Below are 21,179 nucleotides of genomic sequence, written 5' to 3'. Positions count from 1 at the left end.
AATAAGGGAGAGAGACTTACCAATGAGAAAAGTAAAGCAGCTTTAATGAAAGTAATACTACTAATAACAACAAAATGGAATACATGCAGATATATGCAAAACCAGTACTGAAGCCAACTCCCCCCTGCTGGCAATATGTCACCATCACCTCCGGTGCTGGGGAGCAGCCCCTGGGTAGAAGTCCCAGGCTGGACAGGGTTTAGCAGTGACCTTGGTCTGCACACCAATCCTTGGTAGTAACTCCAAACATGGAGCGTTATCACTGCTGGAAGCAGACACTGACTGTGAAAATATGGTGCTAACTTCAGAAAGCGCAAAATTAATTCTGTTCTAACCCAAACCAGGACATTGCCATTGTGCTTCTCTCCACTGATTTGTCTAATAATCATGTCTAAAATTGACAATTTTACATTATTTTTATCTTACTCAGTTACTAGAGGAGTACAGTGAACTAGTTCTGTGAATATGCTCAGTGTTAGGTGTGTTGAAACATTTTTATATCCTTTTCTATGCTCAGATAAAGCTGAACACCTTAGTAATATCACAATGCCTAGTATCATTACAGTGAAGTAAAACTTGTATTTAGAACAGTAAAGCAAATCAGCTGAAAACATTGCTTGGAGTGTAACATTAATAAAAGAGTAGGTGCAGTAGGAGGATGGGACAGAAATGCTCATAATTTCCAGCCAGTGGCATTTTGAACTCCTGCTTACAGTTTTCCCACGTGACAACATAGTTTAACTTACAGTGTTATTTAGTTTAGTTGTACAAGCCAAAGATCTGAACAGTACCAAAGTTTATTTTCTTAAAACTGCCTAAATTTGCATTAATTCCCATCATCGTAATCATATTTCCTTTATTGCCTTTGCTGTCAATAGCATATGTTTAACTTGAGGCTCTGAGGAGATGCACACTAGCTTCCTATTTATGGTCCTGCTCAGGGAAAGGAAAACTGATGTAGCTATCTTCACTGTTTAGGCTGTCTTTCATTACCATAGTGCTGTAGAAGCATGTTCCCCAAATTGTTTATTGCCAGCAGCAGCCGTGGAAAATCCTATGAAACTACCAATAAGGCCTGTGGGAGTAAGAATGCAACTGACAGTCATTTATTTTGTCTTTTTACTGTCTGAATTTAAAGAAACTTCTGGATTTTCTCCTGTATTGTGGGGGGATGGTGCTGCAGTTCACTTACCATTAACAATATACTGAACATACTGGATGTAGGTATTTTCCCCCAGATGCTTGGAAAAATTCTCTTCCACTATCCTTGACTTTATTTCACAGTGCACGCAATAGTGACTTGTGCCAAACTCCGACCTGAGGCTGGTTGTCTTCCAGTACTGGCAGAGACCAGGGGATGCTGAAGGTGGACTTATTCATATTTTGATTTTTTTTGTTCAGAAACAACACATTGTTAATGTTGACAGTTAAAATGACCCAGCAAACCCACGGGTATTGAAAATGGTTTCGGGACTCGGTTTTACAAATGTATAGATGATTCTCTTCCCTCACCTCAGCAAAAAAACTGTCTGTGGACCTCATTGTATTGGTGGTATCTTTGACAGTTAACACTAATTAGCAGACTAATTTTCAAAATATCTGGCATGGCAACCTATGATTTATGTGGTATTCTTCTGTGAATGAACTGTCTAACAGAGGGTTTGGTCCTGCTTATACCTTGCCACTTCAGAAGCCTCAAGGTTGTCCTGAACACAAGTGAAGCTGGTGAAGACCTGACTTTTTTGCATCTTGAGTAGGCTTTTTTTGTAAATATTCCTCAGCTAGCCAAAACTGGCTTAGTATCCTTGATGGTTTTATTATTGTGTCTGGAAAGAGACCTGCTGTGCATTTGGATCGTGCATGTGTGTTTATGTAGAGGTTATTTTGGTGATCCAGGTACCTTGGCTGTTGCATTCATGTCTTACTGTAGTGTTGTTTTTGCAGATCATGTAAATACTGTTATTTGCAAGTAGGGAAAAGGAATTGTATAGCCTTTGATGCCTATATACTAGTAATGTTAGATGCTGTTTGGTTATGTTCTATAGCTGATGTCTTGTTTCCTGACCTTATGTGTAAATAGCAGCTTCAAGAAATGTGTGACAGGGCTTGCTTTAAGAGAAAGTAATTTGTAGAAGGACGTCAAAGTACTGGAGTGTGTTCAGAGGAGAATAAGCAAGATGGTGAAAGCCTTGAGGTCGACACTTCTGAGAAGCTGCTGAGGTCGCTTGGCTTGTTTAGCTTGGAGAGGAGAAGGCCCGGGGGTGACCTCATCAGAGTCCACAGCTTCCTGGTGAGGGGGTCAGGTCCTGATTCTTCACTGAGAGGAAGGTGGTCAGTTGCTCACTGGAACAGGCTCCCCTGGAAGTTGTCACAGCACCAAGCCAGCCAGTGTTCAAGGAGTGTCTGCACAACAATCTTAGTTGTATGGTTTACTTTTAGGTAGCCCTGCAAGGAGTTGGATTCACTGATGCTTATGGGTCCCTTCCAACTTGAGATACTGATTCTGGGAATATTGTTTATGCTGTAGCAACAGTCTTATGGTGAAAATTAAGTTGTGGACCTCACTGTCACAACATATTGTGGAAAATATAACAATGAGGTGGGGTAAATGATGTTACTCTTTGGTTTGGCACAGTATGATAACCCTTCATTCTTATGCATTAGCTCTTTACCAAATTGTGAGTATTTTTGCTGGTTTTATGTTAATTTGTAATGTGTATTAAAAATAGTAAGCCAGAAGAATGCTGAATAGGAAGCGATTGCCTGAAAAGTTCTCTGCAGGAAAGGGTCTGGAATTTGTAGTTATTAAATCAGTCAGTAGTATATCATTAATATATTTTTCACATGGATTTCTCACATTTTCTTATAAATAGGGGCATACTGTGCAGGATGTGGGTTTATCCTCTTGTTGCACTAAGTATAGGTAAGAATTGGTGTGGAATATTTTGATCAGTTTTGAGTCCCACACTTATGAAGTAATGTAAATGGATTAGAGGATCCATAGAGTGGTGGCAGTGATTAGATTAGAAAGCTGTCCTCAAGGCAATATTAGCTTTACTGCAACCCTTTATTCTAAGGAGAATAACACTTTGTTTGTGTTGTCCTTTGGGGGCAGGACAGTGAAGAAACAAGATAGTGAAATACTGGAATAGGTTTCTTGAGAAAAAAGTTGCTTGGGGACCTTAGAACAGACTAGATCAATATGTCAGGAATAATTCAGGTAAGTTATCCACTTTGGGAAGGAATGGACTGAGTGACTGTCTGGAATACTTGCAAGTCCGAATATCGCCAGTATAAAGGCCGACTTAAAGATTGCTTCCCCTAGAAATTGAACTAACTCTGTGTAAGCAGACTGTAACTAACCAAGGGTAACTTCCTACTCAAACACAGAGACTTTTAACAGGTGTTGCCTCCCAGACTCTGTTTTTTTCCAGACTGTTTTTTTTTTTTTCCCCTCTTCCTATACTATAAATCCTTTCAATTAGAAAGTCACCTTCAAAGCATAGTAGAGTGGGGTTTTACTTTTTAGACTATTATAAAATGCTCATTATGAAATTTAATTATTAATAACTAATTGCAAGATTAATATTTTGGTTTTCTATATGGAGTGAGAATTCCCTAAGATATTTGGGATGTTTTTTTTGAAGTAGTATGATCAACTTAATTTTAAAATGTTAAATAAGGTGAACTGAAAGACTTTACTGTCTGGAATAATTTTTGTCTTATTGATTATATTTTCCTAGCTTTCTTATAATCAAGTCATTCCTTAGTGTCTTCCTTGGATAGCTTCCTTTTTAAGTTTTGTGAGTTTTTTGTTTTCAGTGAGAGCATTTTGCAAGAGAATAATAAATCTCAATCAGAACTTAGTCAAAGCATAACCTGGTTATTTTTGGCTAGGAAAGCAAGAAGGTTTGCAGTGGGCTTCCATGTTCTGTTGTTTTAGTGAGAGTGTGATTTCCCCATCAGCTGAAGAATGTGGCTATTCACCCTGCCTTTGGCTACAGACACATTTTCTGTAGCTATGTCACACGTTGCCTGAGAAGGCAGAGCCACCTGAGAGAGAACTTCTGCCTGTACGGAAAGCAGTGCTAATTTTGCCACATAGAAGATAGCAAAAATATGTCTAAGAAGAGAGGGTGTTTCTCTGTTCAGTTCTAGCAAGTGTGGATAGATTTATCATACTTCTGACGTTGTATAAAGTAATTAAGTTTGGAAAAGACATGTAAGATCATCAAGTCCAACCATCAAACCAACACTACTATGATCACTAAACCATATTGCAAAGTGCCACGTCTACACTTTTTTTTTTAACACCTCCAGGGATGATGACTCCACCACCTCCCTGGGCAGCCTGTTCCAATGCTTCACCACTCTTCCAGTAAAGAAATTCTTCCTAAGACACAATCTGAACCTCCCCTGGTGCAACTTAAGCCCATTTCCTTTAATCCTATTGCTAGTTATTTGGGAGAAGAGACCAACCTCCATGTCATTCCCACCTCCTTTCAGGTAGTTACAGAGAGCAGTAAGGTGTCCCATCAGCCTTCTCTTCCCCAGACTAAACAATGCCAGTTCCCTTATCCACTCCTCATAAGACTTGTTCCTCAGCGTCTTCACCAGCCTTGTATCCCTTCTCTGGACCCACTCCAGCACCTCCATGTCCTTCTTATCCTGTGGTGCCCAAAACTGGACACAGCGCTCAAGGTGTGGTCTCACCAGTGCTGAGTCCAGGGGCATGATCACCTCCCTACTCCTGCTGGTCACACAGTTTCTGACACGGGCCAGGATGCCATTGGCCTTCTTGGCCACCTGGGCACACTGCTGGCTCATGTTCAGCTGGCTGCCCACCAACACCCCCAGGTCCTTCTCCACCAGGCAGTTTCCAGCCACTCCTCCCCAAGCCTGGAGTGTTGCCTGGGGTTGCTGTGACCCAAGTGCAGGACCCGGCACTTGGCCTTGTTAAACCTCATACAGCTGACCTCAGCCCATTGCTCCAGCCTGTCCAGATCCCTCTGCAGAGCCTTCCTACCCTCCAGCAGATCGACACTCCCACTTAATTTTGTGTCATCTGCAAATTTACTGAGGCTGCATTCGATCCCCTCATCCAGGTCACTGATAAGATATTAAACAAGACTGGTCCCCAAACTGAGCCCCTGAGGGACACCGCTTGTGACCGGTTGCCAGCTGGATTTAAATCCATTCACCAGTGGGTCCCTTCAGCACGTCTTCAGTCTTCCAGCAGTGGATGCCTTTGGTGGCACGTGCATCTGTGTGTCTCTGCGTGTATATATATTAGTGTACACTTATTAATTATATGCCTAGTTTACAGCTTGTATATGTAAGTACTATATATACTGTTATGTTTTTATTGTCATGCCACAGTAGTCTTTAAGTGAAATCAGATATATAACTAATGGTCTTGATGTGAACTCCTCTAATCCTTGTTGTACAAAAAAGAAATAAGTATTTCCCCTCTTCCTGTGGACAAAAATGTTGAGAAAACTTAAAGTATTTCAAGATTGTGTAAAAGAAAATACTGTACAAGTGGGGTAATACATTAAATGTGAACAAAATAATTTGTCCTTAAATGACTAAAAAGATTATAGTTCAACATCCAGTTACAGAAATTTACAATTTTAATTTTTTTTTTTTAGTTCAAGGAAGAAATCTCGAAGCGTTTCAAGACTCACACTGATCAGCTTGTGTTGATATTTGCTGGAAAAATTTTAAAAGATCAAGATACTTTGACTCAGCATGGAATTCACGATGGACTCACTGTTCATCTGGTCATCAAAACACAAAACAGGTAACCTCGCTGATGAGTGATCTTCTGTTTACCTCTAAGGAGTGAAAGTACTCTGAATTGTTAACAGCTTTCTGTTGGACAAACCTAGATTTGACTGAATCACTTTAATCTGCTTCTTAGTCACAGCTGGTGCAGAATAACAGCCTGAAATTACATTTCTTTGGTTTATCTTGTATTGTTATTGGATTCATTTTTGACATGTAAGTCTTTCTTTTGAGTTGTTTAGCTTCTTGTTTTTAATGCTGGATGCTGGCTGTGTTTTGGCTCCCCGTGTCCTAGATACCAGTTCTTTTCACCCATAAAGATATGCTGTGCAGGTTTTCTTTGCACATGTGGAAATTTGCAGTGGATCCTTGCTCACTGTTTTGGTAAAACAAGGAAAGAAACTTTTCCATGAGGGAACTGCTTCAGTGGAACTGATTTATCTGGCTGAAGGAAAAGACATGTATTTTAATTTTTTGTTTTGTTTTGTTTTGTTTTGGTGAGGCAGCTTTAAAACGATAGCGAGAAAGCTGGATCAGGTGAGCTCTGTCATCTGCACATTACTTCCTGTGAAGTGCCCAGAAGGAATATGCTCAAGTAGAAGATCTTTTCAGTACGTAGGATTATATATCCCTCAATTGAACCTAGTTTACTTAGTCAATAACTTGTTTCTTGTTCTAGACTAAAAGTGTACTTGCTCCTGTTCTGCTGTTTCTACCGTGCCTGTCGGTGCCTGCCTGTGGTGAGGATCTTCTGTGGGAAAATGTCAGATGATGAAGGGAAGAGTACGGAACTTAGGAGAGAAAAGAAATATGCTTTCCCTCTCCTTGCCTCACCAAATCAAAAAGGCCTATTAGTAATATTAGCATTAAGTTTAGGCAACTTGTTGAAATTGATGTCTTCACGTGGTGATGAGACTGTCTTCTCTGTCCTGCAGTCTTGTCTCTGTCAAAACACTGTCCTTTGTGCTGGCAGAGATCTCCTTTCCCTGCATTATGCCTCCCCAGGCAGAAGTTCAGGCCTGATAGCCATCCCAGTCTTGTGTACAGTATTAGCTAATACTGCAGTTTTGTGCTTTGTGCATCTAAGCTAGTATTCTGCTGTTGTCATGACTTCTGCTCTTTTTTACTTGCAGTCGTCAGTGTGGCTGAGAGGCTTGATGAGTGGTAATGGCAGGATGTTTTTGACTTGCAGAGTCTGCAGAGGATTCATAGGTTGCACCTACAGTAACCACTCATAGTGAAATACCGGTGGCAGTCTCTCGAACCTTATTGTACTTTGCCTCTGGGCAGGGCAGCACCTATGCACAATGCCACATTTATGATTTGGGGGGAATTTTTAGTATTCCTGCATCAGTCCTACCAGCACTGCAATCCACGTCTATCCTCTCGCCCGCTTTTTTGAGTAATTTTTAGACAGCGTGTTACCATTATCCTCAGAATGTTTCAATCCTGTCTCGGGGAAGTAACAAACAAAAGAACAGAGATGCTTTATATGTATCTACTCTATCTTCAAATGAGGTAGTAATATTTTCACCTATTAGCTTTGCTTGAATGAACTAGAAATACTCTCCTACAACCTGCTGAAGAGAATTGCCAGCACAACGAAAATAGGCTTTAGAAAACATAACATTGACCTGAATCATCTCAATATTATTACTAAAATACCTGGGTTTTGTGCTTGACCCAAAAGGCAAGACTTAGAACCTGGCAAGTGCTGATTTTTAGCCATGAGTATCAAGATGAGATTGCTTCCAACCACTTTACACTATGCCATTTACTTTTCTGTTGACTGTTGCTGGCATGTATCTGAATAAACAAAAGTTTTCCAAAATTAGATCTGAAGATGATCTTTTCCCTTCTAATCAACATTAGATATAAAACTTCCAAATAGGAATCCTTATGTGTCCCAACCAATGCTTGTTGGGAAAAAATAAAAGAATTATTTCTGCATGGCATATTCCAGGGTGGTGCTGGTTTCCAGTGTAGCCTTGGAATCTGGCCTGTGCAGTACCAGAGTAGCAGTGAGTGACTGGCAGTGAGCCCTGAAGGTGCCTGGAGTTTCCGCATGTGGAGTTCCAAGTCAAGATCTGTATTTTGTTCACAAGTCACAGGAGGAAACATAATTGCAAAGTGGATATAAAAGGTGATGTGCACTTTGCAGGAATTTCACTCAAAGACTTGAGACTAACAGACTTGACCCTCAAATGATTACCTTGAGGGTATATACCCCCAGCTTCCACAGAAGCACTGTGAACTGCAAGTTTTCAGTCTCATCTGCTTTTCTGCTTTGAGAACCTTTCTTGTCCTGTGAAGTACGGTTGCATTTCAAAATACATCATCGTTTGAAAAACCAAATAGGGGTTTATGCTTATTATTTTCCTTTTTCTTACTGAGGAAAGACTTATGTGTTTTCTAGACTGAAGGAAGCCAAATACCTCTAGCAGAAAATCCACAGTCAGCATACTGTCTGTAATCTTCCTCACTGAAGTTGCAGAAACATGGCTAATGGTAGTCACCTTGCGCTCAGAGTTCACAGTTGCTGTTAATGTTACAGAGTGTTTAATGCTTGTTCTTTTCAGGAGCCTAGAGTTGCACCCAGTTCCTAATGTCAGGGCAGCTTATGTCAAAGCCCAGTATCCCAATATTTCCTTTCCTCATGTGTTAGCATCCGTCTGGAAGGTTTCTTCTAGAATGGGTTTTAATTCAACAGAATCTGTGTGTGTTTTGACAGACCTGAAAGTAAACAAGAAAGGAACACAAATTAAAATATGCAAACCCAAATTCTAGGAATCACTATGAACTTGGGGTTTAGAACTGTTAGATCTTTTGGACTCAAATTTATTTCTTCTCCTTCACACCCAGAACGTTATGAAGAACTTGTATGAGGCGGTTTGGTCCCACAATATCCTATACTTTCGTGACTTGGCAGTCCATATTTTATATGCCTGTTTACAGGAATGCTGGCCAAATGTCCAGGTTATCCCTGCGTTTGGGCTACTTATAACCTAGTGATGGTGATTTAGTGAAAGAACTGCTGAGGTGTGCAGAGTATTTAATTTATGACTGATTTTTGGTGGCTTATGTTTAGCCTGGAGTCGGAGAACTTTTAGAAATCTTAAGGAAGCCTCTAAAACTGAGGCATCTCTCAGGCTTGCTTTTTTTTGGTTGGTTTGTTTGTTTGGGGGGAGAGGGCGCCTTTCTTCTTTTTTACCTAAATGTTCTTTGCTTTAGTGAAACAAGCATGGAATTTTATAGCAGAAAAGTATTCTGAGATGAAGTTTATCGTACTGTACCCAAATTTTTGTGGGAGGTCTGAATTGATGATTTCTCTAAGTTATTTTATGCTGTGGTTTTGCAGATACAGGCATTTATGGGATTGATTGTTGACCCAGACTGGAAAACTGACTGGGGTTTAAAAGTAGCCTCCTTTGAGTAAAGGCCAGGTTAGCTTTACACAGGCTCTGTTCCCTTCATCTCTTTTTATTACGTGTCAGCACCTGTGTTTATGCTGCTGCAGTAGGAAGGTGTGGTGAGTATATGGCTGGGTCAGCTGTTAGTGCCTGTGCTAAATTATGCTGTCTCTAACTTTGGGTTTTAGCCTCTTCCTGGGGCCTTAAAGGTTATTGAGGTTTTGATATTTGTCTTCTAATGAAATAAGACATTAACTGAATTTCACATTCTGTAAGGCATCCTATGAAAGATGTGGCATGAAGTCCAACATTAAATCTTCCTAGGCTTTATTTCTTTAAGCTTCAAGCATGTAGTCAGTAGTGTTTGAGTGAACAGAGGAAGCGATTCATCGGCGGGCATCCTGGGGATGATGAGAAGGTGGTGATGCCTTTGGTGATAGCCATCTGTTTTCTTAATGCTTCCAATGACTGTTCTGAAAAACTGATGACATGACAGACGTCTATGAAAGATTTGTTACAGGAAGCCATCTAGAGATAATAGCATGATTTTTGAGACAGAATCAAAATGTAAATTAAGATTCAGAAGTATGTTACTATTCCTGTATTTAACAGCACTATATAAATTAACATGTTAAACTTGCAACTTCAAAATTTGTTGTTTTAGATCACAAGATCACACAGCTCAACAAGCAGACAGCACTGGGAGTACTGCCACCACATCAACATCAAGCAGTAGTACCTCAACACCACCTTCAACAAATAGTAACCCTTTTGGCTTGGGTAAGAATATTTGTTAGGTAGTGTGGTGGGTATCTTCTCTTGGATTCAGGTAATTCTCCCTGAAGCTTTATTATTTAAAAGCTTGAAAAAAACCCTGAGAAGCAAACCAGAGCACAACAAAAAAACCCGCACCATCCAAAAAATTGGTTACAAATGTCTATGGTATTTGTTGTAGAAAGTTTCTGATTAGTAAATTCTCAGAAGAGATCTTCCTTAATTTTATATGCAGAACTTCAAATTTGTGCTGTTTCACCTTCAGTAGTAAGGTGCCACTGATATTACATTGACACCGTGGGTAGTGAAACTCTTCCAGTGTCCTTGTGCTGCTTAAAAGTGCATCTGAATTGTTGTGAGGAGAGAGTATTGATCAAGTTGGACCAGTAACATAAAACCAAGATCTGGAACAGAAGTGACAAAATTGCTGCTAAGCTTTCAGCTTGGTAATTCTTAAGTTTCAAGTCTGATAGCATTATCAGTCTTCTCTTTCATGAATAAAGAGACTGCAGTCTATTGACTTAAAAATACGCTATTTCCATAATCACAGTGAGGTTTTTGGGTCATTCTTTTTTCATCTCATTTGCTTTCAGGGTTGTGGAAGAGGTAGAATTGAAAAAGCTAACCATAGTAAGCAGGTTCTTTCTTAAGTGTAAACAGTTCTACAGGCTGGCTAGTACCTTCTGAAATTTTTTTTTTGGACTTAGCAGAGGAGGAGAATTCAAAGCATAATTAGCTTTTGCTACATTAGTAAGAAGAAGAACTGTACTTGTAACTGTAATAGGGAATATGAGTCATATTGAGAGATCTGTCTTGATTACAGTCTAACCCAAGAAGAGACAGATAAATTATTGTTATGAATGGATTGGAAAGCATTGCTGGGAGTGGGGTGGGAGGAAACCTGAGGCCCCCAAACTCAAACATCCTTTGTATCTTAGCTGTGGAAATGAGAAGAAAAGCTGCTAGTGTTGTAACAAGTTGTATTTTGGGTCCAATTTGTTGAATATTTAGTTATATGTCTTGTTATTTAAAGAAGCGAACTCTTAGTGGATAATATGTGAACAGCTTTACAGAGATGAACTTTCCATTCATTGTCTTTACTTTGATGTGTGGGGTATGTTCAAGCATTTTGTATTCAGAAAGAGCCTGGATGTGTTTTGAAGTATACTAGAAATTGAAAGTTCAATTACATTTTTTTCATCTTCTTAAAGGTGACCCTGGAGGTTTGTCAGGTCTGAGTAGCCTGGGCTTAAGTACATCAAACTTCTCAGAGTTGCAAACTCAAATGCAACGGCAACTTATGTCCAACCCAGAAATGATGGTTCAGATAATGGAGAATCCATTTGTTCAGAGCATGCTTTCAAATCCTGACCTGATGAGGCAGTTAATTATGGCTAACCCTCAAATGCAGCAACTGATACAGAGAAATCCAGAAATCAGTCACATGCTGAATAATCCAGATATAATGAGACAGGTATGTAGAAGGATCTGTGTAATAAGTTCATGACCTTTGATTATACTGTAACTGTGAACAACAGAGCAGGAGTTAGACATACTTAGTTGGGCACTTAAGTATTCTGGAAGTATTCAGGCTTGTTAGAAAATCCATAAAAGGTTGCTCTAGGCAACTGATGTTTGCATTTGTAGTTGTTAATGTCCAAAATAGACTGATAATTCAGAAAATAAGCAGCACAGCTTTGAAAGACATTGAAAACTGTGTCATCAGGTCTCCTGAGGTTAGAGCTGCATCTCCCTGTGTGCACGTGAAACCTTCTGTTGTCTAGCCAGCTAGTTTACCAAAAGTGGTAATTCTCCAAAATACTAAGTACTTTCATTTTATCTGACTGTGGGCACTTTTGAGTGCTTTTAAAACCAGGCGGTATGTATAATACGCTATGTGGCAGAATGTATCTAAACCTAAGTAGATGTCTTTGAAAATGTAGGTATTTATTTTAAAGTTCATATTACAGGCTGCCTGCTGTAACAATGTTAGAAACGGTAAGAGTATATTGTGTTGAAAAGATGCTGAAGGAACTATTCTTTTCTTTCGTCATTTTTCTTCTGTTTAGCCAGTGCTTCCTGACCCAGCCGGCATAATGGCAGCTGTGGTAGAATGCTAAGTACAGAATTCAGTCAGCTTCCACTGAGCTGTCATCTCAGTTTGCCTTCATCGTAATTTCAGACCGGGTTAGACAGCGGTAGCTGAGATACTGCCAAATGCTGACATTTTCACTTTAGAATGGATTTCCTAATTAATAGGCATCAAACGTTCTGTTTCTGTAGACACTAGAGCTGGCTAGAAACCCGGCGATGATGCAGGAGATGATGCGGAACCAGGACCGAGCCCTGAGCAACCTGGAAAGCATCCCGGGCGGGTACAACGCCTTGCGGCGCATGTACACCGACATCCAGGAGCCCATGCTGAACGCGGCACAGGAGCAGGTGGGAACAAATGGCAAATGCCCCTGAAAGTAAACGTTTTTAAAAATAAAAACTTGTAATATGGTTTCCTAATGCGTACTTGACAAAACAGTTCTTGAAGCTTGAAGTCACTGAATGGCCTAATGCTCTTGAGAAGGAAGACACTTAAAAATCCTGTGTGCTCTTCTAAGCCTGAAGAAACACAGATACTGCATTGCGTGTTTGAGAAGCTCTTTTAAAGTTAATGAATTTCTGTATTACTTAAATTTGAATTCCTTTAATTCTTTGCCTTAAGACTCTGAGGCCCAGAAGATTTTTTTTTTTTAAGGGTGTTTTTATTAACTTGGAATCTGAGATGGGAGAAAGAAAGGGAAAAAAAAAAAGAAGAGAAAAAAGCTTTGAAGTTGGAAACCATCATGCAACACATGCTGTGTTCAAAATACCAGTATAGTAGCAACACTGTTTTCAAAAAGAAATGTGATTTAATCTTTTTCGAGGTGCCAGAATCTCTCAATGTTGTTGTCTTCTCAGAATATTTACAATAATAAATTACTGTAGATAGGTGAGTATAACTGATCAAGAGCTATAAACAGTTATCTTCATGTGTAATTTTGGGAAGATAACTTGCCATTTATAGCAGACTTGAAAATGGTTGGCTTCAGTAGATGATATATGTTTGCTTTCCTCCCGGTGTAGTTTGGAGGTAACCCATTCGCTTCTTTAGTAAGCAATGCATCAACAGGAGGGGACAATCAGCCATCTCGTACTGAAAACAGAGATCCTCTACCAAATCCCTGGGCTCCTCAGCCCAACTTGCAGACTTCCACAACAAGTACCAGCACCGGTGGTGACAGCGGTGGCAGTAATAGTGCTGGGAGTAGCACCTCTGGCAGCGTGGGACAGAGCTCAGCTGTACCAAATCTGGGACCTGGACTAGGAGGTGTGCATCTTTCTGCAGTTGTATATATTGGCACATACTTGGGAGCTTGAAGTGATTCTTTCATTAGAAAGACAGGTGTCTGATGCAGAGCTTTGATTGATACGTCATTTTTTTAGAACATTTGACTAGTATCAAAGTCCTCTGTAGAAAAACAAATGTGAAAAGTAAACTAAGAAGGATAATAATACTTGTGTGTTGCCTTAAAATAACAGAAGTAGAGACTCTACTACTCTACTCAGTAGAATTCTTAAGTATTTTTCTTGTTTGGAAGCAAAGGTGAGAACAGCTAATAACAGCTCGGATGCTTAGTGGCACTGCTTGTTGGATACATCCTGTGTCTTAACTTCCGGGGTAGATAGACTGTGTAAGCAGAACCACGTTGAGGTGTATTTCAAGGTCTAAAAGTCTTAGAAATGAAGTGGCTATAGGTAGTCTTAATTTCTCTGATGATAATCAGGATGTTTACTGCAGTGACCTTTTACTTGCTTTTTAAGCTGGTATGTTCAACACACCAGGAATGCAGAGCTTGCTACAGCAGATAACAGAAAACCCACAACTTATGCAGAATATGTTGTCTGCACCCTACATGAGAAGCATGATGCAGTCATTAAGCCAGAATCCGGACCTTGCAGTACAGGTAAATGCATTTTGTTTAGTCATGTATTGTATGTATTGAAGTTAAAAAGAAAAAAAAATAGTTGAACCTATGTTACAGTTAAATTTTCACTTGTGCCAACATCTAAACAGTTATCTGTAGTGAATGGCCCAGTTTTTTAAATGTTAATTCTCACTGAAATTATTACCTGCTTACATTTAACTGTTTGTTGCAGTGAGCTTCTTCAGTTTGTATCTGGACACCATGCCAGGCACACTTCTAAGATAACCAAGTTTGCTTTCATTTTGTAGAGCCCTGAACTTGTGACCCAGCATAAGAACCAGTTAGGCAAAAAGAATGCTTTTTTTTAATAAATAAAGGTAGCTCTACCGGTAAATAAATAACCCACTAGCTCGGGAGAAGTGAAGGGAGGGGAGCTGGTGCCATGTGTAGGCGTTAACTCTGATTTTAACTTTTGTTTCATATTTTGTGACCTGTGCTCACTGTGGAAGTGCAGGTGCTGTTTCATTAATGGTACTGTAAAAAAACCCAAACTATTCCCATTAAAAACAAACAAACAAACAAACAAACAAAAAAAACCCACAAAGAAACAACAACAAAATAAAACAACCAAAACCCTGGAATGTGTTCAAGCTGGTGATTCGTGACAGGTTTTGGACAGAGGAGTACATTATTATTGTTCTGTGAAGGTTATTTTCATAGACTGCAACTGTGTAAGTAGTTGTCTTAAAGCCCCCTGTTGTTTTTACTGCTTGATCTTTGTTAATTATTTTTGTCCCATAGATGATGTTGAATAATCCTTTGTTTGCTGGAAATCCTCATCTTCAGGAACAAATGAGACAGCAACTTCCAACTTTCCTTCAGCAAGTAAGATGAGATATTAGCTGTTGATAAAACGTGCCTTGGAACACTCAAGTCATTAGCTAATGCGAAATACATGGATTCTGAAGGTTTTTTTGCTTGTAAAGATTACCCTACCACCATCTGCCCCTGTTAAGAACATTGTTCTTGCAGCCTGGGTATTTGCTTGGTATTACCTGCCACCCTGTGTAGTAGTACTGTGTTCCCTAAATAGCAGCAAGCAAGTCTTTTGTGAGGAATTGAAAACTTAATCCACTGCATGAGTTCTGTCATTAGGCACTCCTTGCAAATCAGAGTAAATGTTGCCAAGGCCTGATTACACATAAGTGGTTTTATGAGTAAAATAATTAATACGCACATAAATTACAGTAGCGAGTTCAGTGGTCTGAAAAAACAGTTTAAACTGTTTCAACCATATGAATGGCTGTAGTGTTTCATACTGCCACTGCTTTGTAATGACTTGGTAGCATGTGAGGAGCTAGTACCACATGCATGTTTCTAAATCTGTGAATAAATAGTAATTAATGAAGTCACAGTAGGAATAATTTCTGTTTCCTTTGGGTAGCTCCTTCTGCCAATACCACCTTGAGGTTTATCTGCGCAGCTAGTTCTCTCCTATTCGCTGCATTAGGCCAGATAATGTGCAGCATTAGCAGGTGAAGTAAAATGAGGAAGAGTGTGGGTATTCTCAGAATTTAACAATGTTGCAGCTTGTACTTCCTTGCTTCTCTGCTGGCATTTACATTAGGGGACTTGGTGGTAGAAACCATGTCTAATGGAAGGCCTCTTTTGCAACAAAGGGCAATTTCCCAGCAGAACTAGGAAAGAATTGGTGCTACTTAGCAGCTGGAACTGGTAACATTAATAGAGACAAGATTCAGGTCATCTAAGTGCTCTGAGAATTGCTGGGCCACCATTCCTGTAAAACAGCTCCAGATATTGTAGAATAAGTCACGATTTAAATATTTCTGAAAGCACTTTTCTTAAAAAAGAATTTTTCTTGCTTACAAGAAAATATTTTCTTGTTTAAAAGTTAAGTGAACTTTGCTGACTATATGTTTAGTTACTCTTTCAGTTATCATATGAATATTAACAACCTATTTGTCTCATTATGCATCCATATTCAAGAGCAGAGTTCTTTATGTCCTATTTTGCAATTCTGCACTGCACCAGAGGAAGTTTGACCTTAATTCAAAATTTCTACGTCAATAAAAAAATTTTGCAGCAGAGGAAATTCAGCCTAGTTACCAAGTGAAGGCTGCCAACATTAATAAGCCCATCTGCTATTTGAAGCAGGTCTGGCTACCAGGACTGTGTCACTTGTGACTGTAACATGTTACTTTTCACTTACCTGTGGTATCTATAAGCAGAGGTGAGTGTAAGCCATTAGTTTTTGGTTTGTATCTGTCATGGTTTACCCCCAGCCAACAACTAAGCACCATGCAGCCACTCCTCCCCTCTCCCTGCGGGGCAGGGAGGAGAATCAGTGCTAAAAACCCAGTGAAACTCATGGGTTGAGATAATAACAGTTTAATAACTAAAATATAATAGTAACAATGGTAATAATAAAAATTAATAGCAATAATTGTATTGAAAAGAAATATAAGAAAGAGGAATAAGCACCAAGAAAAGACAAGGGATGCACACTGCGGTTGCTCACCACCTGCTGACTGATGCCTGAGCAGCCATCAGCCCCTCCTGGCCAACTCCCCCCAGTTTATATACTGAGCATAGTGTTTGGTGGCACTGAATATCCTTTTAGCCAGTTCAGGTCAGCTCTCCTGGCTGTTCTACCCCACTTCAGCTTCTTGTGCACCTTGTGTTGCTTGGCAGAGTGTGGAAAACTGAAGTCTTTAACTTGGGTAAGCCCTTCTTAGCAACAACTGAAACATCAGTATGTCATCAACACTGTTGCCACACTAAATCCAAAACACAGTGCTGTACCGGCTAGTAGGAAGAAAATTGTCTCTATCCCAGCTGAAATGAGGACAGTATCTAAAATAGTCAGGTTTCTGGATGTCTAATTTCAGGAATGAAAAGGATTTGCCTTTTCAGTTGCCTGTGGATGTGAAAGCCAGTTTTTAATTGAAGTCTGGTCTGTCATAGTTTAGCCCCACCCAGCTGCTCACTCAGTCCCTCACAGTGGGATGGAAGAGAGAATTGGGTAAGAAAACTCATGGTTTCAGTTAAAGGCAATTTAATAGGTAAAGCAAAAGCTGTGTGCACAAGGAAAGCAAAATAAGGAATTCATTCACTACTTACTATTAGCTGGCAGGTGTTCAGCCATCTCCAAGAAATTTAGGCTTCATCACATTAACAGTTACTTGGGAAGACAAACACCATCACTGGTGAATTGAATGTGTCTTCCCTGCTTCTTCCTGCTTCCCTCATGACATCATATGGATGGAATATCCCTGTGGTGAGGTGAGGTCAGCTGTCCCATCCACGTGTCCCTGAATTATCAGCACTGTTTCCAGCACAAATCCAAAACGTAGCCACTTACCAGCTGCTATGAAGATGATTAACTCTATCCAAGCAAAACCAGCACAAAGTCATAGTAGAGCGAGAGCTCTTTAATCTTAGGCATTTGTTTGCTAGTATATTTTACAATGTATTTGTTGGCATTTCTCTAGGTAGGCACTACAGATCAGAACACTTACTTAAATAGTCATCATCAAACTGCTGTGGTCTGAATTCAGCTACGAAGAAGAAATACATATCTATTGGTAAAGTTTCATTGTGTCCAGCAGTGTTGCTTAGTATGATGTAGGAGACTCATTGTAGAATGATGTTGGACTAATACAGTCTTATGGCTTTCAAAGATCATGAAGTCTGCTAGAAGAGGTAATGAAAAATACTTAACTGTATTTACTTTTTATTCAAAACCGTTTGTCCACATCTGGAGAGTTCATTGATCACCTCCTATGAAAGTTTTCTCAAAAAAAAAAATACCCAAAGGGTTTCATGTAAATACTCAAACATAGTTGAAAAACAAGTTCTGAAATTATGTTGGCTTCTATAAAACATCTAGTAGTAAAGATTAACTTTGAACATCTGCCTACGATTAAGAGTTTCTCTCTTTTTCTTAGATGCAGAATCCTGACACATTATCAGCTATGTCCAACCCTAGAGCAATGCAGGCCTTGCTACAGATCCAGCAGGGCTTGCAGACACTAGCAGCAGAAGCACCAGGCCTTATACCAGGGTAAGAAGCATGTAGAGATTTTTTTGCATGTAGAGATTTATCCAGGTTTTATTACGGACTTCCCCTCCTGCCTTTTTCGTTCAGTTTAACCAAACTTGTTTTAAAGTCTGTCGCATTTTGACTGCTGTGTACTTCTAAACAGTGATGACTCTGGTCTTTGCCTTAGTACCTTTGCTTAAGTTGTCATACCCTCTTTGACAGGATTTTTACTCCGTAATTAAATAAATGAGAAGAGACAAGCTAGTATTTATTATTCAACTAATGTGTTTCTCTTTCCATCATTTATGCAGATTTAATGCGGGTTTAGGTGGATTGGGAAGCACGGGAGCTCCTACAGGGCCTGCTGTACCTGGTTCTGTTCCCAGTGAAAATACAAGTCCAGTATCAGGGACTGCTGAGCTTGGTTACCAGCAGTTTGTGCAGCATATGTTGCAGGCACTTGCTGATGCAAATGCTCAGGTAAAATACATCACTATATTCTAGATTTTTTTTAGTTTTTACTTCATTTTTTCATTGTAAGTCACTGGAAAGCAAGCTGATAGTTGAGCAGGAAGCTCCCTGGAGGCTTATGGTCAAAGGGAGCAGAGGAGACTTAGAAGAGATGCTGCAGCTGTGCAAATAAATGCTGGAAAAACATCGTATTTGAGTAAGTGTTCTCTGAACAGCTGACTTTTATACCCTTATCTTCATATCCCTGAATTTCTGAGATGTTTGGGAAGATCTGAGGCAGTTTGAGACGATAAGGTTCACTGGCAAGTGAAATGTGGGCTCAAGCAAGAGAAGAGCTTGTGTATTGAACACCATTACCTTTGTGCTTTGTGTTTGTACTGCTGGCTGTTACTCTCTAGCTGTGACTAAGCTTGTGTCCCACACTTGGCAGTAGCCACACCCTGGTTATTTGGAGCCTGAATTTGTTTTGTGGCTTCATTGGCATCTTGTGGGTCCAGCCTGCAGCACGTTTTGTTAACACACTTAGTGGGACTGAGGGTTTCCAGGGAGCTCCAGAAATCAAGCAGAGGTGGTGGCTTTGCCAGTAGTTGTAAGGTGGTGAGCAAGACTGGCATTAAAGGAGTCTCCAAAGTGTTCTGTGAAACAGCACCCTTACACCATCCTACTTACCCAGCATAATGTCAGACTGCTGGTGGAAGCAGTAGTCCTGCTTTTTCCTCCTCTGCTGCCACAGGGGGAATTAGTTTGGCTTGATGATTTGACAGGCTTATTTCTCTTCTTATCTAACCACAGGAAAGTGTTGATAGTTATCACTGCAGGAAACCATATTCTCATACATTTTCACTTAGGCTGTCAAACCTGACACTACTGAGTCAACTTTCTGTTTCCTTTTGCTTAGGAAAAGCAGGTGGGTGGCAGTTCTGAAACTTTAGGTTATGTCTTCACGTTGTATCGGTTTGCAACCCCATGCAGATTTTTAAATACAAGTAGTAATTTCTTGGTGTTGAAACTGTTGAATTAGAACAAAAGGAAAATGCACGGGTTTTATGTTGATACCTAAATTAACTTATTGATTTAAGAAAGTGACTTCTCAGTATTACTCCAGCATATTATTTTCCTGTAGTGGTTCTGATTCAGAAGTGCCTCTGACATGAAGCCTGTATCACTGAAACAATGCAGAATTTTACCATGAGTTTGTGTAGGCAGCATCATCCCATAAAGAACAGGTGTCTGTTTGTCTTAGATTGAAGCTTTCCAGCATCTAGAATTTTTTAATTTTAGTCACCAAATACTTGAAAAGAGGTGATTATTTTTTTTTTAAATGTGGAAAATAAAAACCAAAACAACAAACCAGTGATGTTCACCATTGCTGACAGTGACATCATAGTCCTTACTGTTCCACATTACTAGGTTCAACTCCATTTCACTTTTAAAAAAATTCCTGTATGCATGTCTTTAAGAAACTTCATGGGACATAAATTTACCTAATGCAATTATAATGCTTTTTTATCCAAGAAGCAACTTTTCCTGTAGTTCAAACATGTCATGTAAGTGTAGATACTCTTTAAATTTGAAGCTGCTTTGATTTGTTAAAAAGTAATTCAGTTGTGAATGGAATTTGTCATAGTGTAGTTTTAGGATTTTGAAAAAGATGTAGTCAGAAATTAGCAAGGACAGGGGCGGTGCAGAACCAACTGTGTTTAAATCCTGTGCTTTGCTAAATGTGTGTCATTGTTTTATAACTTTAAATTTTTTTTTTAGCAGTTACAAAATCCAGAAGTTAGATTTCAGCAGCAGCTGGAGCAGCTGAGTGCGATGGGCTTTCTCAACCGGGAAGCAAACTTACAAGCGCTAATAGCAACAGGAGGAGACATCAACGCAGCTATTGAAAGGCTGCTCGGCTCTCAGCCTTCATAGCAGTTTCTTTAACTTGAAAAAAATGTAATTTATTTTTGATAACGGCTCTTAAATCTTTAAAATATTTGCTTTATTTCATTCTGACTCTGGGGATTGTCTTGTTACAACTAAAATTGGTCTGATATGTTTTAAGGTGGAGTGCAGTAGTTTTCTTCAAACAGTGGGAATCAATGCATTTTTACTTTGTTGCATGCATCACACTTTTGTTCTGCATCATTTGTGATTTCTTTTTTTTTAAACGATGTCAGCTTTCACAGTTGGGTGAACAGGTTTTGTCTGACCTCCAACTGTCCAATTTATTTACTACTTTAACATTAGCTTTCCACAGTAATTTATGTAGAATACAAATTTAAAAGAAAAAAATTGAAGCTACAGTTTGTGGGTACCAATACTGCTTATTGTGATTTTGGCATGTATTTTTTTTGCTAGCAAAATGCTGTAAGATTTATACCACTTGAGTAATATACCATTTTTGCTTTAATTTGTGTAAGCACAATATATACAATGGAGACAGCTCATTTCTAGACATTTGTGCATTGCAATAAAAAGAGATTAGAAATGACACAAAAAAGCCAAGGGAAAAGAAAAGTTGTTAACACTTGGATTTGGTATATAATCTCCCAGCATCTTTGGTAACCATCTTAGCAAAAAAAAATGCTTAAGCAAGTTCAGTTAAAATATACTAGAATTACTGTTCTGGTTAAGTCTAAATCTGACTGTTCAGAAACTTGCACTGTTACTTTGTCTCAGTATTCACAAAGATTAACTGTAAATTACCTTTATAATTGTGCAAATTAA

At 39.3% G+C, this 21,179-nt stretch overlaps 1 protein-coding gene across 1 annotated transcript; it reads left to right on the top strand.

The window, feature by feature from the left end:
- Positions 1-3,202: 3,202 nt before the first annotated feature.
- UBQLN1 (ubiquilin 1) lies at positions 3,203-20,753 on the top strand. The gene is made up of 11 exons (XM_008944770.1): positions 3,203-3,220; positions 5,652-5,803; positions 9,862-9,977; positions 11,183-11,445; positions 12,255-12,413; positions 13,089-13,332; positions 13,827-13,969; positions 14,732-14,815; positions 17,899-18,014; positions 18,305-18,473; positions 20,226-20,753. Exons 1-11 carry the CDS (start codon positions 3,203-3,205, stop codon positions 20,379-20,381), a joined length of 1,620 nt encoding a protein of 539 aa, XP_008943018.1. The 3' UTR covers positions 20,382-20,753.
- Positions 20,754-21,179: the final 426 nt, after the last annotated feature.

Source organism: Merops nubicus, unplaced genomic scaffold (assembly GCF_000691845.1).
Source record: "Merops nubicus isolate BGI_N331 unplaced genomic scaffold, ASM69184v1 scaffold14717, whole genome shotgun sequence".
Lineage (NCBI taxonomy): Eukaryota > Metazoa > Chordata > Aves > Coraciiformes > Meropidae > Merops > Merops nubicus.
The sequence above is the reverse complement of the archived record's forward strand: the minus strand, read 5'-3'. Positions and strand labels throughout refer to the sequence as shown.

Bases quoted from the DNA above. Each gene is read 5' to 3' on its own strand.
- UBQLN1 (XM_008944770.1), top strand. The intron at 12,414-13,088 runs GTGGGAACAAAT...CTCCCGGTGTAG, and splicing joins TGAACGCGGCACAGGAGCAG to TTTGGAGGTAACCCATTCGC. The intron at 13,333-13,826 runs GTGTGCATCTTT...TTGCTTTTTAAG, and splicing joins TCTGGGACCTGGACTAGGAG to CTGGTATGTTCAACACACCA.